This window comes from Salvelinus alpinus, chromosome 3 (assembly GCF_045679555.1).
Source record: "Salvelinus alpinus chromosome 3, SLU_Salpinus.1, whole genome shotgun sequence".
Classification (NCBI taxonomy): Eukaryota; Metazoa; Chordata; class Actinopteri; order Salmoniformes; family Salmonidae; genus Salvelinus; species Salvelinus alpinus.
The window spans coordinates 109,190,375-109,217,409 of NC_092088.1; the positions used below are offsets into that span (position 1 = coordinate 109,190,375).

Sequence of the window (27,035 nt, forward strand, 5' to 3'; positions counted from 1 at the left end):
AGGAAGTGGTTTATTTTCAAGCTGAAGTGTACTGTTAGCTAGCTAGCTAACGTTAGCTGGCTGGCTCACTAGCTAACGTTACGAGTATGACATTATTATTCGTATCCCAGAGCCGTTTGCTTCGCTAGTTAGAGCCTAATGTTAGCTAGCTAACATTGAACCTGGTTGGTTAGCTCCCAGTAGATTGTTGAGCAGATTCATGCAGGATAGTAACCACATGATTTGGCACTATGTTCATTGTTGTTTAACTAGCTAACATTAGCTGGCTGGCTCATTAGCTAACGTTACGTGACGTGTGTGATCTTACACGTTGTTTACCTTGCCAGGTTCATTGTTTACCTAGCTAGCTAACATTGAACCTGGTTGGTTAGCTCCCAGCATATTCATACAGTGTAGTAACGACATGATTTGGCACTAGGTTCATTGTTGTTTAACTATCTATTGTTAGCTGGCTGGCTTGTTAGCTAACGTTACGTGACATTGTTTACCTAGCTAGGTTCATTGTTTACCTAGCTAGATTCATTGTTTACCTAGCTAGGTTCATTGTTTACCTAGCTAGCTAGCTACATGTCCTAAGCTAAAGTGTACAACACCCGTTGAATATGGCCGGTGTCAGTAAATGTCTGACAAAAAGCATAATGAAATTCTTGCCAGCAGAGCTGGTTAGGCTGTTTTCATGTTATCCAGAGGTAAACAAATCATTGGCCAGAGCGTCAAGTGGGCACTCTGAATGTTATATAAACTATCCCCATAGTCTAGTAAAGGCATAAATGTAGCTAATACTAGCTTCCTTCTGGCTTCAAAAGAAAAACAGGCCTTATTCCTAAAATAAAATCCCAACTTCAGCTTCAATTTTTTTTGTAAGTTGTTGAATATGCAATTTAAAAGAGAGGCCGTCATCAATTAAAATTCCAAGATATTTAGGTTACAGTCTCAATCTCATTGCCCTGACAGGTAGTAATATGTTTGTATGTGACACATGTAGAAGTAGATGACAGTGCATCACACAGTGAGACCAAAACAAAGATCTACACACATACAAGAGGCATTTCTCAGTCAATTGACCTGATGTTGTGATGTATTTCTTTAAGCCACTCAATAGGTCTACCCTCATTCTTGGAATTACTTCACCATTTTACCCACAAACTCAATTCAACATGGTTGGCTGAAGTCATTACACACATGTAACTATGCTAAAGTCCCATAGATAATAAACTGATGCTATTTCAATATGGAGCTTAAAGTGATGTGTTTTTTACCATGGCAACAAAGACCTTTGGTTCTAAACATTGCACAATAAACTGCGGGACAATTCATCATTTTGCAGGTACAGTATCTGTCTTTATTTCAAATGTTGGTGATCATAACAGACAGAGGGTTGAGGTAAGAGACAGACAGAGGGTTAAGGTAAGAGACAGACAGTGGGTTAAGGTAAGAGACAGACAGAGGGTTAAGGTAAGAGACAGACAGAGGGTTAAGGTAAGAGACAGACAGAGGGTTAAGGTAAGAGACAGACAGAGGGTTAAGGTAAGAGACAGACAGAGGGTTAAGGTAAGATACAGACAGAGGGTTAAGGTAAGAGACAGAGATAGTTAAATGATGGGTCAGAGTCATATAATCCCCACTGCAGTCAGGGTTATGTTGCTATGGCAACACTGCACATCAGAGTAGATCTGAGATCTTCTGTATCCTGCTCCACCTTCTAATCTCTGAAGACCCAAACACAAACCCTACTTAGAAAAAAAGATCCCCCCCTCCCTTATAAATGGAATATGTGCAGGAAATGTTTGTATGACAATAATTGTTATTGAAAAATCTGATTTTACAATTGTGTTAGAAATGATTGACTTCTATGCCGGGGCTGGTCTGATCTTCATGGTGATGGCTTTCAGGGAGTATGTATAGCCTTTCCATGTTTGCCAGTTGATGCCAATACCATAGGCAGACTCGCCCCATGCATATATCCCATTGGGGTTTGTAAAATGGCAGTTGTTGTACCAAAATCCTCCGTAGTACACCTGGGCACAGTTGGCGGCATGAAGGTCCTGGTCTTTATCCAACGTTGTAAATTTCTGACCATTGTGATAAACCAGAGAATCTCCTGAGGAAAAGAACAGAGGAGATAAATAAGGACTCTAGGTAACCTAATGATAATACTTCCACCAGCTTTAGGTATGTACTAGTGATGCACCGATATGACATTTCTGGCCGATACCGGTATTCCCGATATTTTCCTTGCCCAAAAAAACCCGATACCGATGCAGATAACCGATATAATAAAGGTTTGCGGCCTTTTAAGCATTCTACTACAGTTAAATAGTTAACACACATGGGCGCAGCGGTCTAAGGCACTGCATCTCAGTGCAAGAGGCGTCACTAGTGTCCCTGGTTCGAGTCCAGGCTGTATCACATCTGGCCGTGATTGAGAGTCCCATAGGGCGGCGAACAATTGTCCCATCGTCGTCCGGGTTTGGCCGGGGTTTGGCCGGGGTTTGGCCGGGGTTTGGCCGGGGTAGGCTTTCATTGTAAATAAGAATTTGTTCTTAACTGACTTACCTAGTTAAGTAAAGGTTACACACACACACACCACACTGACCAAAAAGTTATTTTGTTAGCATTTACGTATGTCCCCATTACCAGAAAAACGTAATCACAACCTATTTCTTTCACTTACTTGCTGTGCTGTTTCGTTGTTCATTTGTTCAGTCATTTCATTCTCTACCAGGATTTGTATGGAACGCCGTTTGGGTCTTTGCGTGTAAAAAAATATACTATTTAACACAATTGGACGTGTCAATTAAGCTTGTTGACCAATCAGGACCTGAATATGACTGCACGTCACATAATAATTTAACTCGTTCATACATTTCTTTTACATAGTTATTACACATTGATTACACTATCACTCGTATTTCATATGTCACAATGATTCATCGATACGTATGCTACGATGCTGGTGAAGTTGTCTCGCACACCTACAGTGCTGGTCATTAAAAAATCTAGCTAGCTCATGATGCAAACAATGTTCTTCCCCAAAAACATAGCAAAACAACATAATCTATTTCAATAGCTATAGTTCGCTAGCTAACATCTATTTCAGTAGCTATAGTTCGCTTGTTAACATCTATTTCAGTAGCTATAGTTCGCTTGCTAACATCTATTTCAGTAGCTTTAGTTACCTAGCTAACATCTATTTCAGTAACTTTAGTTTGCTAGCTAACATCTATTTCAGTAGCTATAGTTAGCTAGCTAACATCTGTTTCAGTAGCTTTAGTTACCTAGCTAACTATATAGCTAGGTGTCATCATCTAAAATAACCCTAATTTATAAGACAGTTCTTATTTGATTATTCGTCGGACCCATCTATGTGAAGCTAGCCACAATAAGGATTAACCACAATAGTGGACTTTGCGGTTAGCCTTCAAAATAAAAGTATGTCATCATTCTACTATTTGTATTTATTTGCATCACTGTCAATGACATACTTTTATTTTGAAGGCAAACCGCAAATGCCACTATTGTGCCTAATCCTTATTGTGGCTAGCTTCACAACTCATAACCAAGTCAGGTCGAGCCAGATGAAGCTAGCTGGCTGCTTATAACATTTACATTTAAGTAATTTAGCAGACGCTCTTATCCAGAGCGACTTACAAATTGGTGCATTCACCTTATGATATCCAGTGGAACAACCACTTTACAATAGTGCATCTAACTCTTTTAAGGGGGGGGGTTAGAAGGATTACTTTATCCTATCCTAGGTATTCCTTAAAGAGGTGGGGTTTCAGGTGTCTCCGGAAGGTGGTGATTGACTCCGCTGACCTGGCGTCGTGAGGGAGTTTGTTCCACCATTGGGGTGCCAGAGCAGCGAACAGTTTTGACTGGGCTGAGCGGGAACTGTACTTCCTCAGAGGTAGGGAGGCGAGCAGGCCAGAGGTGGATGAACGCAGTGCCCTTGTTTGGGTGTAGGGCCTGATCAGAGCCTGAAGGTCCGGAGGTGCCGTTCCCCTCACAGCTCCGTAGGCAAGCACCATGGTCTTGTAGCGGATGCGAGCTTCAACTGGAAGCCAGTGGAGAGAGCGGAGGAGCGGGGTGACGTGAGAGAACTTGGGAAGGTTGAACACCAGACGGGCTGCGGCGTTCTGGATGAGTTGTAGGGGTTTAATGGCACAGGCAGGGAGCCCAGCCAACAGCGAGTTGCAGTAATCCAGACGGGAGATGACAAGTGCCTGGATTAGGACCTGCGCCGCTTCCTGTGTGAGGCAGGGTCGTACTCTGCGAATGTTGTAGAGCATGAACCTACAGGAACGGGTCACCGCCTTGATGTTAGTTGAGAACGACATGGTGTTGTCCAGGATCACGCCAAGGTTCTTAGCACTCTGGGAGGAGGACACAATGGAGTTGTCAACCGTGATGGCGAGATCATGGAACGGGCAGTCCTTCCCCGGGAGGAAGAGCAGCTCCGTCTTGCCGAGGTTCAGCTTGAGGTGGTGATCCGTCATCCACACTGATATGTCTGCCAGACATGCAGAGATGCGATTCGCCACCTGGTTATCAGAAGGGGGAAAGGAGAAGATTAATTGTGTGTCGTCTGCATAGCAATGATAGGAGAGACCATGTGAGGATATGACAGAGCCAAGTGACTTGGTGTATAGCGAGAATAGGAGAGGGCCTAGAACAGAGCCCTGGGGGACACCAGTGGTGAGAGCACGTGGTGCGGAGACAGATTCTCGCCACGCCACCTGGTAGGAGCGACCTGTCAGGTAGGACGCGATCCAAGCGTGGGCCGCGCCGGAGATGCCCAACTCGGAGAGGGTGGAGAGGAGGATCTGATGGTTCACAGTATCAAAGGCAGCCGATAGGTCTAGAAGGATGAGAGCAGAGGAGAGAGAGTTAGCTTTAGCAGTGCGGAGCGCCTCCGTGACACAGAGAAGAGCAGTCTCAGTGAAATGACTAGTCTTGAAACCTGACTGATTTGGATCAAGAAGGTCATTCTGAGAGAGATAGCAGGAGAGCTGGCCAAGGACGGCACGTTCAAGAGTTTTGGAGAGAAAAGAAAGAAGAAAGAAGGGATACTGGTCTGTAGTTGTTGACATCGGAGGGATCGAGTGTAGGTTTTTGAAGACGGAAGGGACGTAGCCAGCGGTCAAGGATGAGTTGATGAGCGAGGTGAGGTAAGGGAGAAGGTCTCCGGAAATGGTCTGGAGAAGAGAGGAGGGGATAGGGTCAAGCGGGCAGGTTGTTGGGCGGCCGGCCGTCACAAGACGCGAGATTTCATCTGGAGAGAGAGGGGAGAAAGAGGTCAAAGCACAGGGTAGGGCAGTGTGAGCAGAACCAGCGGTGTCGTTTGACTTAGCAAACGAGGATCGGATGTCGTCGACCTTCTTTCCAAAATGGTTGACGAAGTCATCCGCAGAGAGGGAGGAGGGGGGGGGGGGGATTCAGGAGGGAGGAGAAGGTGGCAAAGAGCTTCCTAGGGTTAGAGGCAGATGCTTGGAATTTAGAGTGGTAGAAAGTGGCTTTAGCAGCAGAGACAGAAGAGGAGAATGTAGAGAGGAGGGAGTGAAAGGATGCCAGGTCCGCAGGGAGGCGAGTTTTCCTCCATTTCCGCTCGGCTGCCCGGAGCCCTGTTCTGTGAGCTCGCAATGAGTCGTCGAGCCACGGAGCAGGATGGGAGGACCGAGCCGGCCTGGAGGATAGGGGACATAGAGAGTCAAAGGATGCAGAAAGGGAGGAGAGGAGGGTTGAGGAGGCAGAATCAGGAGATAGGTTGGAGAAGGTTTGAGCAGAGGGAAGAGATGATAGGATGGAAGAGGAGAGAGTAGCGGGGGAGAGAGAGCGAAGGTTGGGACAGCGCGATACCATCCGAGTAGGGGCAGTGTGGGAAGTGTTGGATGAGAGCGAGAGGGAAAAGGATACAAGGTAGTGGTCGGAGACTTGGAGGGGAGTTGCAATGAGATTAGTGGAAGAACAGCATCTAGTAAAGATGAGGTCAAGCGTATTGCCTGCCTTGTGAGTAGGGGGGGAAGGTGAGAGGGTGAGGTCAAAAGAGGAGAGGAGTGGAAAGAAGGAGGCAGAGAGGAATGAAGGTAGACGTGGGGAGGTTAAAGTCACCCAGAACTGTGAGAGGTGAGCCATCCTCAGGAAAGGAACTTATCAAGGCGTCAAGCTCATTGATGAACTCTCAAGGGAACCTGGAGGGCGATAAATGATAAGGATGTTAAGCTTGAAAGGGCTGGTAACTGTGACAGCATGGAATTCAAAGGAGGCGATAGACAGATGGGTCAGGGGAGAAAGAGAGAATGTCCACTTGGGAGAGATGAGGATCCCAGTGCCACCACCCCGCTGACCAGAAGCTCTCGGGGTGTGCGAGAACACGTGGGCAGACGAGGAGAGAGCAGTAGGAGTAGCAGTGTTATCTGTGGTAATCCGTGTTTCCGTCAGTGCCAAGAAGTCGAGGGACTGGAGGGAAGCATAGGCTGAGATGAACTCTGCCTTGTTGGCCGCAGATCGGCAGTTCCAGAGGCTGCCGGAGACCTGGAACTCCACGTGGGTCGTGCGCGCTGGGACCACCAGGTTAGAGTGGCAGCGGCCACGCGGTGTGAAGCGTTTGTATGGTCTGTGCAGAGAGGAGAGAAGAGGGATAGACAGACACATAGTTGACAGGCTACAGAAGAGGCTACGCTAATGCAAAGGAGATTGGAATGACAAGTGGACTACACGTCTCGAATGTTCAGCAAGTTAAGCTTACGTTGCAAAATATCTTATTGACTAAAATGATACAGTACTGGTGGCTGGTGAAGTAGGCTAGCTAGCAGTGTTGACTACGTTAGAAGGACGAAAATAGCTGGCTAGCTAACCTCGATAATTACTCTAAACTACACAATTATCTTTGATACAAAGACGGCTATGTAGCTAGCTAATAAAAAAATTGCTAAGATCAAACAAATCAAACCGTTGTACTGTAATGAAATGAAATGTAATACTACCTGTGGAGCGAAGCGAAATGCGACTACTCGCTCCAACCCGGAAGTACTCTCGCGGCGGACGAAAATAGCTGGCTAGCTAACCTCGATAATTACTCTAAACTACACAATTATCTTAGATGCAAAGACAACTATGTAGCTAGCTAACACTACACTAATCAAGTCGTTCCGTTGTAATGTAATAGTTTCTACAGTGCTGCTATTCGGTAGGAGTTGGCTAGCTAGCAGTGTTGACTACGTTAGAAGGACGAAAATAGCTGGCTAGCTAACCTCGATAATTACTCTAAACTACACAATTATCTTTGATACAAAGACGGCTATGTAGCTAGCTAAGATCAAACAAATCAAACCGTTGTACTGTAATGAAATGAAATGAAATGTAATACTACCTGTGGAGCGAATGTAATACTACCTGTGGAGCGAAGCGAAATGCGACTACTCGCTCCAACCCGGAACCCTGTTGCTTTGGGCAACAGGGTTAAGTAGCTGGCTGCTTATAACGTTAGCTTTGGGCAACAGGGTTACGTAGCTGGCTGCTTATAACGTTAGCTTTGGGCAACAGGGTTTAGTAGCTGGCTGCTTATAACGTTAGCTTTGGGCAACAGGGTTTAGTAGCTGGCTGCTTATAACGTTAGCTTTGGGCAACAGGGTTAAGTAGCTGGCTGCTTATAACGTTAGCTTTGGGCAACAGGGTTTAGTAGCTGGCTGCTTATAACGTTAGCTTTGGGCAACAGGGTTTAGTAGCTGGCTGCTTATAACGTTAGCTTTGGGCAACAGGGTTAAGTAGCTGGCTAGCTATTTATTTTCATGAACTGAAGTTCAATTTCAATAGGCGAACAACAAGTGGCAACCTAGCTAATACTAACTCACAAGGAATCCTAAATCATTGCCAAGAATAATGAAAATGACTGCAGTTTCTACTGGTCATTGTTTTCAGGCTGGTTGTCTTGGTGCTAGCTACGTACCAAGCTAATGCTAGCTACCCCAGAAGTTGCGGTCGACCAATGATGCTTTATTACCAACGCGTTATTGAAAACACATCGATCATGCCCGGTGTTCGCTTGTTTGCAGACTTTTTTGTTCAGCTTTGACAGTGCTACTGTATCTTTTTTGACACACAAAGACCCAAACGGCGTTCCATAGTATGTATGTCATGAAGCTAATAGCAGTGATGCTATTACTGTGTAACTTCGGTAGGGCAACATCTGAAAAATAGCGCCTACTTGGTAGTGTGTACCGGTGCTCGACCAGTCGGCGAAAGCCAACATCACCCACTACAGAGAACAGTTGATTGTCAAGGGCAATGGATCCCATTATCTTGGCTTTCATGGATTTCGCCTTTGAGTTGTCTCTCTGAAATGTTCTTATCCTTTCAAATGACTGCAGGACTTGTTGTCTGCTCGATCCACACAGCAGACATTGTGGGACTAGGCTTGGAATGCTGTGTTGCACGTGTAGCGCTACATTTACGTGGCGTCATTACGTTAAACTAGACACCGGGCCGATACCGACGATTGCATTTTTAGTTAATATCGGCCGATTCCGATATGTTCACCGATATATCATGGATCCCTAGTATGAACCCTTGTTGACAGATTTCTTGGACTATTTTCCTTGGAATTTTCTCTGGTACTATATGCTGGTACTATACTCTAGGACTATATTCTGGTACTATATTCTGGTAATATACTCTAGTACTATATGCTGGTACTATATTCTGGTACTATACTCTAGGACTATATTCTAGTACTGTATTCTGGTACTATACTCTAGGACTATATTCTAGTACTATATTCTGGTACTATACTCTAGGACTATGTTCTAGTGCTATACTCTTGGACTATATTCTAGTGCTACACTGCTCAAAAAAATAAAGGGAACACTAAAATAACACATCCTAGATCTGAATGAATGAAATATTCTTATTAAATACTTTTTTCTTTACATAGTTGAATGTGCTGACAACAAAATCACACAAAAATTATCAATGGAAATCAAATTTATCAACCCATGGAGGTCTGGATTTGGAGTCACACTCAAAATTAAAGTGGAAAACCACACTACAGGCTGATCCAACTTTGATGTAATGTCCTTAAAACAAGTCAAAATGAGGCTCAGTAGTGTGTGTGGCCTCCACGTGCCTGTATGACCTCCTTACAACGCCTGGGCATGCTCCTGATGAGGTGGCGGATGGTCTCCTGAGGGATCTCCTCCCAGACCTGGACTAAAGCATCCGCCAACTCCTGGACAGTCTGTGGTGCAACGTGGCGTTGGTGGATGGAGCGAGACATGATGTCCCAGATGTGCTCAATTGGATTCAGGTCCGGGGAACGGGCGGGCCAGTCCATAGCATCAATGCCTTCCTCTTGCAGGAACTGCTGACAAACTCCAGCCACATGAGGTCTAGCATTGTCTTGCATTAGGAGGAACCCAGGGCCAACCGCGCCAGCATATGGTCTCACAAGGGGTCTGAGGATCTCATCTCGGTACCTAATGGCAGTCAGGCTACCTCTGGCGAGCACATGGAGGGCTGTGCGGCCCACCAAAGAAATGCCACCCCACACCATGACTGACCCACCGCCAAACCGGTCATGCTGGAGGATGTTGCAGGCAGCAGAACGTTCTCCACGGCGTCTCCAGACTCTGTCACGTCTGTCACATGTGCCCAGTGTGAACCTGCTTTCATCTGTGAAGAGCACAGGGCGCCAGTGGCGAATTTGCCAATCTTGGTGTTCTCTGGCAAATGCCAAACGTCCTGCACGGTGTTGGGCTGTAAGCACAACCCCCACCTGTGGACGTCGGGCCCTCATACCACCCTCATGGAGTCTGTTTCTGACCGTTTGAGCAGACACATGCACATTTGTGGCCTGCTGGAGGTCATTTTGCATGGCTCTGGCAGTGCTCCTCCTGCTCCTCCTAGCACAAAGGCGGAGGTAGCGGTCCTGCTACTGGGTTGTTGCCCTCCTACGGCCTCCTCCACGTCTTCTGATGTACTGGCCTGTCTCCTGGTAGCGCCTCCATACTCTAGACACTACGCTGACAGACACAGCAAACCTTCTTGCCACAGCTCGCATTGATGTGCCATCCTGGATGAGCTGCACTACCTGAGCCACTTGTGTGGGTTGTAGACTCCATCTCATCCTACCACTAGAGTGAAAGCACCGCCAGCATTCAAAAGTGACCAAAACATCAGCCAGGAAGCATAGGAACTGAGAAGTGGTCTGTGGTCACCACCTGCAGAACCACTCCTTTATTGGGGGTGTCTTGCTAATTGCCTATAATTTCCACCTGTTGTCTATTCCATTTGCACAACAGCATGTGAAATTTATTGTCAATCAGTGTTGCTTCCTAAGTGGACAGTTTAATTTCACAGAAGTGTGATTGACTTGGAGTTACATTGTGTTGTTTAAGTGTTCCCTTTATTTTTTTGAGCAGTGTATATTCTGGTACTATATTCTGGTACTATACTCTTGGACTATATTCTAGTGCTATATTCTGGTACTATACTCTTGGACTATATCATGGTACTATATTCTGGTACTATATTCTGGTACTATACTCTGGTACTATACTCTTGGACTATATTCTAGTGTTATATTCTGGTCCTATACTCTTGGACTATATTCTGGTACTATATTATGGTACTATACTCTTGGACTATATTCTGGTACTATATTCTGGTACGGTATTCTTGGACTATATTCTAGAGTTATATTCTGGTCCTATACTCTTGGACTATATTCTGGTACTATATTATGGTACTATACTCTTGGACTATATTATGGTACTATATTCTGGTACTGTATTCTTGGACTATATTATAGTGCTATATTATGGTACTATACTCTGGTACTATATTCTTGTACTATACTCTTGGACTATATTCTGGTGCCATATTCTGGTGCTATATTATTGGACTATATTCTGGTACTACGGTATATTTTGGTACTACAGTATATTATTGGACTATTTTATGGTACTATATTCTGGTACTACAGTATATTATTGGACTATATTCTGGTACTGCAGTATATTATTGGACTATATTCTGGTACTACAGTATATTATTGGACTATATTCTGGTACTACAGTATATTCTGGTACTACAGTATATTCTGGTACTATATTCTGGTACTACAGTATATTCTGGTACTACAGTATATTCTGGTACTATATTCTGGTACTACAGTATATTAATGGACTATATTCTGGTACTACAGTATATTCTGGTACTATATTCTGGTACTACAGTATATTATGGTACTACAGTATATTCTGGTACTATATTCTGGTACTACAGTATATTAATGGACTATATTCTGGTACTACAGTATATTCTGGTACTACAGTATATTATTGGACTATATTCTGGTACTACAGTATATTAATGGACTATATTCTGGTACTACAGTATATTCTGGTACTATATTCTGGTACTACAGTATATTCTGGTACTACAGTATATTCTGGTACTATATTCTGGTACTACAGTATATTAATGGACTATATTCTGGTACTACAGTATATTCTGGTACTACAGTATATTATTGGACTATATTCTGGTACTACAGTATATTCTGGTACTACAGTAAATTCTTGGACTATATTCTGGTACTACAGTATATTCTGGTACTACAGTATATTCTGGTACTACAGTAAATTCTTGGACTATTTTCTTAGACTTTTTTTCTTGTTATTTTTTCTTGGACAATATAAATTGTCCCCCACCTGCTCCTCCATCTTTGAATGAGCCCAGTGTTAGCAGGTATCCTTCAGCCTCTGGTCCAACGGAGAAGGAAGAGTACTGAGCATAGACCTTATTCCCCTCAAAGTCCTCCATGGCCACCCTCAGCTCATAGGTTCCTTTCATAGTCAGGAGATGCATCGTCTCCAGCCCTGGAGAATGAGATCAACATAGCAATTCACTGTGTTGTCTGAATACAATGACAAATGGCCTTGAATGAACTAGGACAAACCGGATGAAGTCAGTGGTAGAACAAGGTTCTAGGAGGAGAACGTTCTGTTGGCTAGAAGTTAAACCCGTTCTTACCCAGCCAGTACTCTCCAGCTGCGCTCCCAAAACCACTCTTGTACTGATCCCACTTCCTGTGGAAGTTCACTGATCCATCCTGTCGGCTCTGAATCATCTGATTTAGAGAGAGATTGTTTAATTGACAGATTAAGAGAGAGATTGATTCAATGACAGATTAAGAGAGAGATATTGTTTTATTGACAGATTAAGAGAGAGATATTGTTTAATTTAAAGATTAAAATAGAGAGAGATTATTTAATTGACCGATTAAGAGCGATATATTGTTTAATTGACAGATTAAGAGAGAGATATTGTTTAATTTACAGATTAAGATAGAGAGAGATTGTTTAATTGACAGATTCATATAGAGAGATTGTTTAATTGACAGATTAAGAGAGAGAGAAATTGTTTAATTGACAGATTAAGAGAGAGAGCAATTGTTTAATTGTCAGATTAAGAGAGAGAGAAATTGTTTAATTGACAGATTCATATAGAGAGGTTGTTTAATTGTCAGATTAAGAGAGAGAGAAATTATTTAATTGACAGATTGAGAAAGCGATTGTTTAATTGTCAGATTAAGAGAGAGAGAGTGTTTGATAAACAGATTAGGAGAGAGAGAGACAGTTCATGGTAAATTAGTCTTTAAGTGTATTTCAATAACACAAATTGAAACTGACCGTCCACTTTCCTAGATGTGCACTTTCCAACCCCATGTCACAGAACACCTGGACAGGTGAGGTAGGTCCTGCAGGGTAGATGGTGTAGACCCCGTTTTGTCCAGAACCTGATCTATAGACCTCATCACAGTCCACTGGATGCAGGGAGGACTGCCCCATCACGGGCACCAGTAGAGCCAGCAGCAAGATGGACTGCAGCACAGGGTAGATGGATATAGCAGTTTTAATGCAAAAACTGTCTAATGTTGGTTCATTTGTATTTTTTATTTATTATGGATCCCCATTAGCTGCTGCAAAAGCTGCAGATATTCTTCCTGGGGTCCAGCAAAATAAGGCAGTTTATACAGTTTTAAAAACATTACAATACATTTTGCAGATTTCACAACACACTGTGTTCCCTCAGGCCCCTACTCCACCACTACCACATATCTACAGTACTAAATCCATCTGTATGTATGTTATTGTGTGTGTGTGTGTGTGTGTGTGTGTGTGTGTGTGTGTGTGTGTGTGTGTGTGTGTGTGTGTGTGTGTGTGTGTGTGTGTGTGTGTGTGTGTGTGTGTGTGTGTGTCTGTGCCAATGTGTGTGTTGCTTCACAGTCTCCGCTGTTCCATAAGGTGTATTTTTATCTGTTTTTTAAAATCTGATTTAACTGCTGCATCAGTTACCTGATGTGGAATAGAGTTCCATGTAGTCATGGCTCTATGTAGTACTGTGCACCTCCCATAGTCTGTTCTGGACTTGGGGACTGTGAAGAGAGCTCTGCTGGCATGTCTTGTGGGGTTTGCATGGGTGTCCGAGCTGTGTGCCAGTAGTTTAGACAGACAGCTCGGTGCATTCAACATGCCTTGTTCATAGTGCTGTTAAGAAGGTAGAAACTAGGGCCTGTAGGACCTGCCTTGTTCATAGTGCTGTTAAGAAGGTAGAAACTAGGGCCTGTAGGACCTGTCTTGTTGATAGTGTTGTTAAGAAGGTAGAAACTAGGGCCTGTAGGACCTGCCTTGTTGATAGTGTTGTTAAGAAGGTAGAAACTAGAGCCTGTAGGACCTGCCTTGTTGATAGTGCTGTTAAGAAGGTAGAAACTAGGGCCTGTAGGACCTGCCTTGTTGATAGTGTTGTTAAGAAGGTAGAAACTAGGGCCTGTAGGACCTGTCTTGTTCATAGTGCTGTTAAGAAGGTAGAAACTAGGGCCTGTAGGACCTGCCTTGTTGATAGTGCTGTTAAGAAGGTAGAAACTAGGGCCTGTAGGACCTGTCTTGTTCATAGTGCTGTTAAGAAGGTAGAAACTAGGGCCTGTAGGACCTGCCTTGTTGATAGTGTTGTTAAGAAGGTAGAAACTAGGGCCTGTAGGACCTGTCTTGTTCATAGTGCTGTTAAGAAGGTAGAAACTAGGGCCTGTAGGACCTGCCTTGTTCATAGTGCTGTTAAGAAGGTAGAAACTAGGGCCTGTAGGACCTGTCTTGTTGATAGTGTTGTTAAGAAGGTAGAAACTAGGGCCTGTAGGACCTGCCTTGTTGATAGTGTTGTTAAGAAGGTAGAAACTAGAGCCTGTAGGACCTGCCTTGTTGATAGTGCTGTTAAGAAGGTAGAAACTAGGGCCTGTAGGACCTGCCTTGTTGATAGTGTTGTTAAGAAGGTAGAAACTAGGGCCTGTAGGACCTGTCTTGTTCATAGTGCTGTTAAGAAGGTAGAAACTAGGGCCTGTAGGACCTGCCTTGTTCATAGTGCTGTTAAGAAGGTAGAAACTAGGGCCTGTAGGACCTGTCTTGTTCATAGTGCTGTTAAGAAGGTAGAAACTAGGGCCTGTAGGACCTGCCTTGTTGATAGTGTTGTTAAGAAGGTAGAAACTAGGGCCTGTAGGACCTGTCTTGTTCATAGTGCTGTTAAGAAGGTAGAAACTAGGGCCTGTAGGACCTGCCTTGTTCATAGTGCTGTTAAGAAGGTAGAAACTAGGGCCTGTAGGACCTGTCTTGTTCATAGTGCTGTTAAGAAGGTAGAAACTAGGGCCTGTAGGACCTGCCTTGTTGATAGTGCTGTTAAGAAGGTAGAAACTAGGGCCTGTAGGACCTGTCTTGTTCATAGTGCTGTTAAGAAGGTAGAAACTAGGGCCTGTAGGACCTGCCTTGTTGATAGTGCTGTTAAGAAGGTAGAAACTAGGGCCTGTAGGACCTGTCTTGTTCATAGTGCTGTTAAGAAGGTAGAAACTAGGGCCTGTAGGACCTGTCTTGTTCATAGTGCTGTTAAGAAGGTAGAAACTAGGGCCTGTAGGACCTGTCTTGTTCATAGTGCTGTTAAGAAGGTAGAAACTAGGGCCTGTAGGACCTGTCTTGTTCATAGTGCTGTTAAGAAGGTAGAAACTAGAGCCTGTAGGACCTGCCTTGTTGATAGTGCTGTTAAGAAGGTAGAAACTAGGGCCTATAAGACCTGTCTTGTTGATAGTGTTGTTAAGAAGGTAGAAACTAGGGCCTGTAGGACCTGCCATGTTGATAGTGCTGTTAAGAAGGTAGAAACTAGGGCCTGTAGGACCTGTCTTGTTCATAGTGCTGTTAAGAAGGTAGAAACTAGGGCCTGTAGGACCTGTCTTGTTCATAGTGCTGTTAAGAAGGTAGAAACTAGGGCCTGTAGGACCTGTCTTGTTCATAGTGCTGTTAAGAAGGTAGAAACTAGAGCCTGTAGGACATGTCTTGTTCATAGTGCTGTTAAGAAGGTAGAAACTAGGGCCTGTAGGACCTGTCTTGTTCATAGTGCTGTTAAGAAGGTAGAAACTAGGGCCTGTAGGACCTGCCTTGTTGATAGTGCTGTTAAGAAGGTAGAAACTAGGGCCTGTAGGACCTGCCTTGTTGATAGTGCTGTTAAGAAGGTAGAAACTAGGGCCTGTAGGACCTGTCTTGTTCATAGTGCTGTTAAGAAGGTAGAAACTAGGGCCTGTAGGACCTGCCTTGTTGATAGTGCTGTTAAGAAGGTAGAAACTAGGGCCTATAAGACCTGTCTTGTTGATAGTGTTGTTAAGAAGGTAGAAACTAGGGCCTGTAGGACCTGCCTTGTTGATAGTGTTGTTAAGAAGGTAGAAACTAGGGCCTGTAGGACCTGTCTTGTTCATAGTGTTGTTAAGAATGTAGAAACTAGGGCCTGTAGGACCTGCCTTGTTGATAGTGCTGTTAAGAAGGTAGAAACTAGGGCCTATAAGACCTGTCTTGTTGATAGTGTTGTTAAGAAGGTAGAAACTAGGGCCTGTAGGACCTGCCTTGTTGATAGTGTTGTTAAGAAGGTAGAAACTAGGGCCTGTAGGACCTGTCTTGTTCATAGTGTTGTTAAGAAGGTAGAAACTAGGGCCTGTAGGACCTGCCTTGTTGATAGTGCTGTTAAGAAGGTAGAAACTAGGGCCTGTAGGACCTGTCTTGTTGATAGTGCTGTTAAGAAGGTAGAAACTAGGGCCTGTAGGACCTGCCTTGTTGATAGTGTTGTTAAGAAGGTAGGAACTAGGGCCTGTAGGACCTGCCTTGTTGATAGTGCTGTTAAGAAGGTAGAGCATCACTTTATTATGGACAGACTTCTCCCCATCTTAGCTACTACTGCATCAACATATTTTGACCATGACAGTTTACAATCTAGTGTTACTCCAAGCAGTTTAGTCATCTCAACTTGCTCAATTTCCACATTATTTATTACAAGATTTGTTTGAGGTTTAGGGTTTAGTGAATGATTTGTCCCAAATACAATGCTTTTAGTTTTATAAATATTTAGGACTAACTTATTCCTTGCCACCCACTCTGAAACTAACTGGAGCTCTTTCTTAAGTGTTGCTGTCATTTCAGTCTCTAGTAGCTGACCTGTATAATGTTGAGTCATCCGCACACATAGACACACTGGCTTTACTCAAAGTCAGTGGCATGTCGTTAGTAAAGATTGAAAAAAGTAAGGGGCCTAGACAGCTGCCCTGGGGAATGCCTGATTCTACCTGGATTATGTTGGAGAGGCTTCCATTAAATAACACCCTCTGTGTTCTGTTAGACAGGTAACTCTTTATCCACATCATACCAGGGGGTGTAAAGCCAGAACATATACTTTTTTTCCCGATAAAGTCAAAACCTGCTCTGAAGTCTAACAAGACAGCCCCCACAATCATTTTATCATCAATTTCTCTCAGCCAATCATCAGTCATTTGTGTAAGTGCTGCGCTTGTTGAGTGTCCTTCCCTATAAGCATGCTGAAAGTCTGTGGTCAATTTGTTTACTGTGAAATAGCATTGTATCTCGTCAAACACATTTTTTCCAGAAGTTTACTAAGGATTGGTAACAGGCTGATTGTCAGCTATTTGAGCCAGTAAAGGGGGCTTTACTATTTTTATGTAGCGGAATGACTTTAGCTTCCCTCCAGGCCTGAGGGCACACACTTTCTAGTAGGCTTAAATTGAAGATGTGGCAAATAGGAGTGGCAATATTGTCTGCTATTGTCCTCAGTAATTTTCCATCCAGATTGTCAAACACCGGTGGCTTGTCATTGTTGACAGACAATATACTTTTTTTCACCTCTTCCACACAGACTTTACGGAATTCAAAAGTACAATTCTTGTCTTTCATAATTTGGTCCGATATACTTGGATGTGTAGTGTCAGCGTTTGTTGCTGGCATGTCATCCCGAAGTTTGCTTATCCTGCCAATGAAAAAGTAATTTAAGTAGTTGGCAATATCAGTGGGCTTTGTGATGAATGAGCCATCTGATTCAGTGAGCCATCTGATTCAGTGAATGATGGAGCCGTGTTGGCTAACGTTCCCCAAAGCTGTTTACGATCATTCTTTATATCATGTATCTTTGTTTCGTAGTTCCTTTTTATTGAGTTTAGTCACATGATTTCTTAATTTGCAGTACGTTTGCCAATCAGTTGGGCTGCCAGACTTAATTGCCAGACCTTTTGCCTCATCCCTCTCAACCATACCATTTTTCAATTCCTCATCAATCCACGGGGATTTAACAGTTTTTACAGACATTTTCTTAATTGGTGCTTATTAGTAACTGGAATAAGTAGTTTCATAAATGCATCTGGTTGCTCCTCATTACAGACCAGCAAATATTCTTTACATCAAAAACATAGGAATCACTACATCCAAATAGGATGTAGTGATCACAATATAGTAGCCATATCTAGGAAAACCACAGTTCCAAAGGCTGGGCCTAATATAGTGTATAAGAGGTCATACAATAAGTTTTGTAAAGATGTGATCAATACATGTTGATGATTTCATTTCTGTGCTGTTTGTGTCTAGCCTGGTAGGTTGACTGATAACCTGAACCAGGTTGCAGGCGCTAGTTACAGTTTGAAGGGCAGCCTGATGAAAGCCAGTCAATATTTAAATCCCCCAGAAAATATACTTCTCTGTTGATATCACATACATTATCAAGCATTTCACATATTATCCAGATACAGACTGTTAGCACTTGGTGGTCTGTAGCAGCTTCCCACCAGAATGGTCTTTTCATGAGAGACACATGTCCTATAGTCACGTTAGTATCTCTGAATGGTCTTTTCATTAGAGACACATGTCCTATAGTCACGTTAGTATCTCTGAATGGTCTTTTCATTAGAGACACATGTCCTATAGTCACGTTAGTATCTCTGAATGGTCTTTTCATTAGAGACACATGTCCTATAGTCATGTTAGTATCTCTGAATGGTCTTTTCATTAGAGACACATGTCCTATAGTCACGTTAGTATCTCTGAATGGTCTTTTCATTAGAGACACATGTCCTATAGTCACGTTAGTATCTCTGAATGGTCTTTTCATTAGAGACACATGTCCTATATTCACGTTAGTATCTCAGAATGGTCTTTTCATTAGAGACACATGTCCTATAGTCACGTTAGTATCTCAGAATGGTCTTTTCATTAGAGACACATGTCCTATAGTCACGTTAGTATCTCTGAATGGTCTTTTCATTAGAGACACATGTCCTATAGTCACGTTAGTACCTCTGAATGGTCTTTTCATGAGAGACACATGTCCTATAGTCACGTTAGTATCTCTGAATGGTCTTTTCATTAGAGACACATGTCCTATAGTCACGTTAGTATCTCTGAATGGTCTTTTCATTAGAGACACATGTCCTATAGTCATGTTAGTATCTCTGAATGGTCTTTTCATTAGAGACACATGTCCTATAGTCACGTTAGTATCTCTGAATGGTCTTTTCATTAGAGACACATGTCCTATAGTCACGTTAGTATCTCTGAATGGTCTTTTCATTAGAGACACATGTCCTATATTCACGTTAGTATCTCAGAATGGTCTTTTCATTAGAGACACATGTCCTATAGTCACGTTAGTATCTCAGAATGGTCTTTTCATTAGAGACACATGTCCTATAGTCACGTTAGTATCTCTGAATGGTCTTTTCATTAGAGACACATGTCCTATAGTCACGTTAGTACCTCTGAATGGTCTTTTCATTAGAGACACATGTCCTATAGTCACGTTAGTACCTCTGAATGGTCTTTTCATTAGAGACACATGTCCTATAGTCACGTTAGTATCTCAGAATGGTCTTTTCATTAGAGACACTAGAGTCCTATAGTCATGTTAGTATCTCTGAATGGTGTTTTCTGATCATTCTAATAATGGTTTATTAATACCTACCATCGTTGTTGTGATAGATGTCTGTCTGCCTTTGAAGGAAACTTCAGAATAGTTTGTTGAATGGACGTCCTGTAAGAGAAGGGAGCTCATTTACTACAGTACTGTTCAGGTCACCAGCTGTAGGTGAAATACTACCACTTACACAGTCACTCTGCCTCACTATGACAATTTACTTTTACTGTGTTAACAAACAGGATTTTAGTTAGGTCCTATGATGACTGAACAGATCGGACAATGTTACATTAGGCACCAGGAAAACCTCCCTTCCTAATTGTTTGATTTGAAATGATTTGAAATGATTTGTGTTCAGTTAAGAATAGTGAGAGACATGCATGAGCTCACCTGTATCAGTGACAGATGTGTCTTGCATGAGCTGTTTGTCCCAGAGCTAGCATGATGCACACCTCTTTATAAAGGCAACCAGAGCATGTTGCATCACTCAGTACTTTCCCTGGTCCACACCTCTTTATAAAGGCAACCAGAGCATGTTGCATCACTCAGTACTTTCCCTGGTCCACACCTCTTTATAAAGGCAACCAGAGCATGTTGCATCACTCAGTACTTTCCCTGGTCCACACCTCTTTATAAAGGCAACCAGAGCATGTTGCATCACTCAGTACTTTCCCTGGTCCACACCTCTTTATAAAGGCAACCAGAGCACGTTGCATCACTCAGTACTTTCCCTGTGTTTTCCCTAAGCGCCGGACGTCGGCCAAACAGCCGGTAACATACTTATTTTCAGCCGGCTACTTTTTCCACTTCAAAAATGAACTGCTACTTTTCATTTAAAAGTTTTAATTCGCTAGCAGACAACTCAGTTGAGACCTCTCCTGCTAGGATGAACGATATGCATCTTCTAGTGATCTATTTGACAGGCCGATGATCTGTTGATAGGACAGGCCCATGATCTGTTGATAGGACAGGCCCGTGATCTATTGATAGGACAGGCCGATGATCTGTTGATAGGACAGGCCGATGATCTGTTGATAGGACAGGCCCATGATCTGTTGATAGGACAGGCCGATGATCTGTTGATAGGACAGGCCGATGATCTGTTGATAGGACAGGCCCACGATCTGTTGATAGGACAGGCCGATGATCTGTTGATAGGACAGGCCGATGATCTGTTGATAGGACAGGCCGGTGATCTGTTGATAGGACAGGCCGGTGATCTGTTGATAGGACAGGCCCGTGATCTGTTGATAGGACAGGCCCATGATCTGTTGATAGGACAGGCCCATGATCTGTTGATAGGACAGGCCAATGATCTGTTGATAGGACAGGCCCATGATCTGTTGATAGGACAGGCCAATGATCTGTTGATAGGACAAGCCGATGATATGTTGATAGGACAGGCCCGTGATCTATTGATAGGACAGGCCCATGATCTATTGATAGGACAGGCCCGTGATCTATTGATAGGACAGGCCCGTAATCTATTGATAGGACAGGCCCGTGATCTATTGATAGGACAGGCCCATGATCTATTGATAGGACAGGCCCATGATCTATTGATAGGACAGGCCCGTGATCTATTGATAGGACAGGCCCGTAATCTATTGATAGGACAGGCCCGTAATCTATTGATAGGACATGCCCATGATCTGTTGATAGGACAGCCCCGTAATCTATTGATATGACAGGCCCGTAATCTATTGATAGGACAGGCCCGTGATCTATTGATAGGACAGGCCCATGATCTATTGATAGGACAGGCCCGTGATCTATTGATAGGACAGGCCCGTGATCTATTGATAGGACAGGCCCATGATCTATTGATAGGACAGGCCCGTGATCTATTGATAGGACAGGCCCGTAATCTATTGATAGGACAGGCCCGTAATCTATTGATAGGACAGGCCCGTAATCTATTGATAGGACATGCCCATGATCTGTTGATAGGACAGCCCCGTAATCTATTGATATGACAAGCCCGTAATCTATTGATAGGACAGGCCCATGAACTGTTGATAGGACAGGCCCGTAATCTATTGATAGGACAGGCCCGTAATCTATTGATAGGACAGGCCCGTAATCTATTGATAGGACAGGCCCGTAATCTATTGATAGGACAGGCCCGTAATCTATTGATAGGACAGGCCCGTAATCTATTGATAGGACAAGCCCGTAATCTATTGATAGGACAGGCCCATGATCTGTTGATAGGACAGGCCCGTAATCTATTGATAGGACAGGCCCGTAATCTATTGATAGGACATGCCCGTAATCTATTGATAGGACAGGCCCGTAATCTATTGATAGGACAGGCCCGTAATCTATTGATAGGACAGGCCCATGATCTATTGATAGGACAGGCCCATGTCAGTCACAATGTGAGCGATGACAGGGAAACACTGCTGGTTTGACAGTGTGCTGTTTGTCCCGTCTCCGTAGCTGTGTGATGTGTGGGCGCTGTGATGGCTTGCAGTTGAATTTCTTTACACGGAGGAGGGCGAGAGGTGCTCCTTCATCGTCTCAGTGAATTTGCACATCCCATGTCATGTAAATGGTAACGACGAGTCCAAATCCACAGCCTATATATTGTTTTGTGGCACATTCATTTATTGTCTTTGGCGTGTTTCCAATAGCCCGCCGGGAGGTCATGGCGCATCGGCTTTTCACGGTGCTTTGATTGACTAGTTTATAAAAGGTGACTGAATGAAGTCCATCTCCTATAGCCTCTGGTATTCATACGTCATACAACGTAGTTAAATACCCATAGGACAAGTAAACAAACCAATGATCTGGTTTAATGTTAAAACAGGTTTAATGTTAAATAACATGTTTAATATTATTACAGGTTTAATATTATTACAGGTTTAATGTTAAATAACAGGTTTAATGTTAAAACAGGTTTAATGTTAAAACAGGTTTAATGTTAAATAACAGGTTTAATGTTAAAACAGGTTTAATGTTAAATAACAGGTTTAATGTTAAAACAGGTTTAATGTTAAATAACAGGTTTAATGTTAAAACAGGTTTAATGTTCAAACAGGTTTAATGTTAAATAACAGGTTTAATGTTAAATAACAGGTTTAATGTTAAATAACAGGTTTAATGTTAAAACAGGTTTAATGTTAAAACAGGTTTAATGTTAAATAACAGGTTTAATGTAAAAACAGGTTTAATGTTAAAACAGGTTTAATGTTTAAAACAGGTTTAATGTTTAAAACAGGTTTAATGTTTAAAACAGGTTTAATGTTAAAACAGGTTTAATGTTAAATAACAGGTTTAATGTAAAAACAGGTTTAATGTTAAAACAGGTTTAATGTTTAAAACAGGTTTAATGTTTAAAACAGGTTTAATGTTTAAAACAGGTTTAATGTTAAAACAGGTTTAATGTTAAAACAGGTTTAATGTTCTCCACTTAGAAAGTAGTCCTGATCATATAGACCTCGGTCTAGACTAACCTCTTATACATTGGTAAGTCATGTCTTTCTCCACAATACCACAACTCATTTCACCAATCTGGGAGGTCAACTCCCTGAAGTATTCACTCATTGAGCTGTGTATTCAGTCATTGAGCTGTGTATTCAGTCATTTCGCTCTGTATTCAGTCATTGAGCTGTGTATTCAGTCATTTAGCTGTGTATTCAGTCATGTAGCTGTGTATTCAGTCATTGAGCTGTGTATTCAGTCATTTAGCTGTGTATTCAGTCATTGAGCTGTGTATTCAGTCATGTAGCTGTGTATTCAGTCATTTAGCTGTGTATTCAGTCATTGAGCTGTGTATTCAGTCATGTAGCTGTGTATTCAGTCATGTAGCTGTGTATTCAGTCATGTAGCTGTGTATTCAGTCATTTAGCTGTGTATTCAGTCATTTCGCTGTGTATTCAGTCATTTCGCTGTGTATTCAGTCATTTCGCTGTGTATTCAGTCATTTAGCTGTGTATTCAGTCATGTAGCTGTGTATTCAGTCATGTAGCTGTGTATTCAGTCATTTAGCTGTGTATTCAGTCATGTAGCTGTGTATTCAGTCATGTAGCTGTGTATTCAGTCATTTCGCTGTGTATTCAGTCATTTCGCTGTGTATTCAGTCATTGAGCTGTGTATTTAGTCATTGAGCTGTGTATTCAGTCATTGAGCTGTGTATTCAGTCATTTAGCTGTGTATACAGTCATTTAGCTGTGTATACAGTCATTGAGCTGTGTATTCAGTCATTGAGCTGTGTATTCAGTCATTGAGCTGTGTATTCAGTCATTGAGCTGTGTATTCAGTCATTGAGCTGTGTATTCAGTCATTGAGCTGTGTATTCAGTCATTGAGCTGTGTATTCAGTCATGTAGCTGTGTATTCAGTCATTGAGCTGTGTATTCAGTCATTGAGCTGTGTATTCAGTCATTGAGCTGTGTATTCAGTCATTGAGCTGTGTATTCAGTCATTGAGCTGTGTATTCAGTCATTGAGCTGTGTATTCAGTCATTGAGCTGTGTATTCAGTCATGTAGCTGTGTATTCAGTCATTGAGCTGTGTATTCAGTCATTGAGCTGTGTATTCAGTCATTGAGCTGTGTATTCAGTCATGTAGCTGTGTATTCAGTCATTGAGCTGTGTATTCAGTCATTGAGCTGTGTATTCAGTCATTGAGCTGTGTATTCAGTCATGTAGCTGTGTATTCAGTCATTGAGCTGTGTATTCAGTCATTGAGCTGTGTATTCAGTCATTTCGCTGTGTATTCAGTCATGTAGCTGTGTATTCAGTCATTGAGCTGTGTATTCAGTCATTTAGCTGTGTATTCAGTCATTTAGCTGTCTATTCAGTCATTGAGCTGTGTATTCAGTCATGTAGCTGTGTATTCAGTCATTTCACTGTGTATTCAGTCATTGAGCTGTGTATTCAGTCATGTAGCTGTGTATTCAGTCATGTAGCTGTGTATTCAGTCATTGAGCTGTGTATTCAGTCATTGAGCTGTGTATTCAGTCATTTCACTGTGTATTCAGTCATGTAGCTGTGTATTCAGTCATGTAGCTGTGTATTCAGTCATGTAGCTGTGTATTCAGTCATTGAGCTGTGTATTCAGTCATGTAGCTGTGTATTCAGTCATGTAGCTGTGTATTCAGTCATGTAGCTGTGTATTCAGTCATGTAGCTGTGTATTCAGTCATGTAGCTGTGTATTCAGTCATGTAGCTGTGTATTCAGTCATGTAGCTGTGTATTCAGTCATGTAGCTGTGTATTCAGTCATGTAGCTGTGTATTCAGTCATGTAGCTGTGTATTCAGTCATGTAGCTGTGTATTCAGTCATGTAGCTGTGTATTCAGTCATTGAGCTGTGTATTCAGTCATGTAGCTGTGTATTCAGTCATGTAGCTGTGTATTCAGTCATTGAGCTGTGTATTCAGTCATGTAGCTGTGTATTCAGTCATGTAGCTGTGTATTCAGTCATTGAGCTGTCTATTCAGTCATGTAGCTGTGTATTCAGTCATGTAGCTGTCTATTCAGTCATGTAGCTGTGTATTCAGTCATGTAGCTGTGTATTCAGTCATGTAGCTGTGTATTCAGTCATTTCGCTGTGTATTCAGTCATGTAGCTGTGTATTCAGTCATGTAGCTGTGTATTCAGTCATTTCGCTGTGTATTCAGTCATTTCGCTGTGTATTCAGTCATGTAGCTGTGTATTCAGTCATGTAGCTGTGTATTCAGTCATTTCGCTGTGTATTCAGTCATGTAGCTGTGTATTCAGTCATGTAGCTGTGTATTCAGTCATGTCGCTGTGTATTCAGTCATGTAGCTGTGTATTCAGTCATGTAGCTGTGTATTCAGTCATGTAGCTGTGTATTCAGTCATGTAGCTGTGTATTCAGTCATGTAGCTGTGTATTCAGTCATTTCGCTGTGTATTCAGTCATTTCGCTGTGTATTCAGTCATGTAGCTGTGTATTCAGTCATGTAGCTGTGTATTCAGTCATGTAGCTGTGTATTCAGTCATTTCGCTGTGTATTCAGTCATTTCGCTGTGTATTCAGTCATTTCGCTGTGTATTCAGTCATGTAGCTGTGTATTCAGTCATGTAGCTGTGTATTCAGTCATGTAGCTGTGTATTCAGTCATTGAGCTGTGTATTCAGTCATGTAGCTGTGTATTCAGTCATGTAGCTGTGTATTCAGTCATGTAGCTGTGTATTCAGTCATGTAGCTGTGTATTCAGTCATGTAGCTGTGTATTCAGTCATTTCGCTGTGTATTCAGTCATTGAGCTGTGTATTTAGTCATTGAGCTGTGTATTCAGTCATTGAGCTGTGTATTCAGTCATTTAGCTGTGTATACAGTCATTTAGCTGTGTATACAGTCATTGAGCTGTGTATTCAGTCATTGAGCTGTGTATTCAGTCATTGAGCTGTGTATTCAGTCATTGAGCTGTGTATTCAGTCATTGAGCTGTGTATTCAGTCATTGAGCTGTGTATTCAGTCATTGAGCTGTGTATTCAGTCATGTAGCTGTGTATTCAGTCATTGAGCTGTGTATTCAGTCATTGAGCTGTGTATTCAGTCATTGAGCTGTGTATTCAGTCATTGAGCTGTGTATTCAGTCATTGAGCTGTGTATTCAGTCATTGAGCTGTGTATTCAGTCATTGAGCTGTGTATTCAGTCATGTAGCTGTGTATTCAGTCATTGAGCTGTGTATTCAGTCATTGAGCTGTGTATTCAGTCATTGAGCTGTGTATTCAGTCATGTAGCTGTGTATTCAGTCATTGAGCTGTGTATTCAGTCATTGAGCTGTGTATTCAGTCATTGAGCTGTGTATTCAGTCATGTAGCTGTGTATTCAGTCATGTAGCTGTGTATTCAGTCATTGAGCTGTGTATTCAGTCATTGAGCTGTGTATTCAGTCATTTCGCTGTGTATTCAGTCATGTAGCTGTGTATTCAGTCATTGAGCTGTGTATTCAGTCATTTAGCTGTGTATTCAGTCATTTAGCTGTCTATTCAGTCATTGAGCTGTGTATTCAGTCATTTCACTGTGTATTCAGTCATTGAGCTGTGTATTCAGTCATGTAGCTGTGTATTCAGTCATGTAGCTGTGTATTCAGTCATTGAGCTGTGTATTCAGTCATTGAGCTGTGTATTCAGTCATTTCACTGTGTATTCAGTCATGTAGCTGTGTATTCAGTCATGTAGCTGTGTATTCAGTCATGTAGCTGTGTATTCAGTCATTGAGCTGTGTATTCAGTCATGTAGCTGTGTATTCAGTCATGTAGCTGTGTATTCAGTCATGTAGCTGTGTATTCAGTCATGTAGCTGTGTATTCAGTCATGTAGCTGTGTATTCAGTCATGTAGCTGTGTATTCAGTCATGTAGCTGTGTATTCAGTCATTGAGCTGTGTATTCAGTCATTGAGCTGTGTATTCAGTCATGTAGCTGTGTATTCAGTCATTGAGCTGTGTATTCAGTCATTGAGCTGTGTATTCAGTCATTGAGCTGTGTATTCAGTCATGTAGCTGTGTATTCAGTCATTGAGCTGTGTATTCAGTCATTGAGCTGTGTATTCAGTCATTTCGCTGTGTATTCAGTCATGTAGCTGTGTATTCAGTCATTGAGCTGTGTATTCAGTCATTTAGCTGTGTATTCAGTCATTTAGCTGTCTATTCAGTCATGTAGCTGTGTATTCAGTCATTTCACTGTGTATTCAGTCATTGAGCTGTGTATTCAGTCATGTAGCTGTGTATTCAGTCATGTAGCTGTGTATTCAGTCATTGAGCTGTGTATTCAGTCATTGAGCTGTGTA

The 27,035-nt window shown here is 42.4% G+C and overlaps 2 protein-coding genes across 45 annotated transcripts in view; one reads left to right on the plus strand and one right to left on the minus strand.

Moving 5' to 3' along the window:
- LOC139571681 (ankyrin-3-like) overlaps positions 1-27,035 on the plus strand; it is a 408,808-nt gene that overhangs the window by 133,115 nt on the left and 248,658 nt on the right. The window lies entirely within an intron of this gene.
- Positions 1,317-19,683, minus strand: LOC139571680 (microfibril-associated glycoprotein 4-like). The gene is made up of 6 exons (XM_071394770.1): positions 19,666-19,683; positions 19,324-19,392; positions 12,693-12,884; positions 12,034-12,130; positions 11,712-11,879; positions 1,317-2,101 (listed from the first exon to the last, which is right to left on the minus strand). The coding sequence occupies exons 2-6, from the start codon at positions 19,324-19,326 to the stop codon at positions 1,851-1,853; spliced, it is 711 nt and encodes a 236-aa protein (XP_071250871.1). The 5' UTR covers positions 19,327-19,392; positions 19,666-19,683; the 3' UTR covers positions 1,317-1,850.

Excerpts from the sequence above, each read along its gene's own strand:
- LOC139571680 (XM_071394770.1), bottom strand. Across the intron at positions 11,880-12,033 it reads AGCTGGAGAGTACTGGCTGG|GGCTGGAGACGATGCATCTC; the intron begins GTAAGAACGGGT and ends CTCATTCTCCAG. Across the intron at positions 2,102-11,711 it reads ATTCAAAGATGGAGGAGCAG|GAGATTCTCTGGTTTATCAC; the intron begins GTGGGGGACAAT and ends TCTTTTCCTCAG.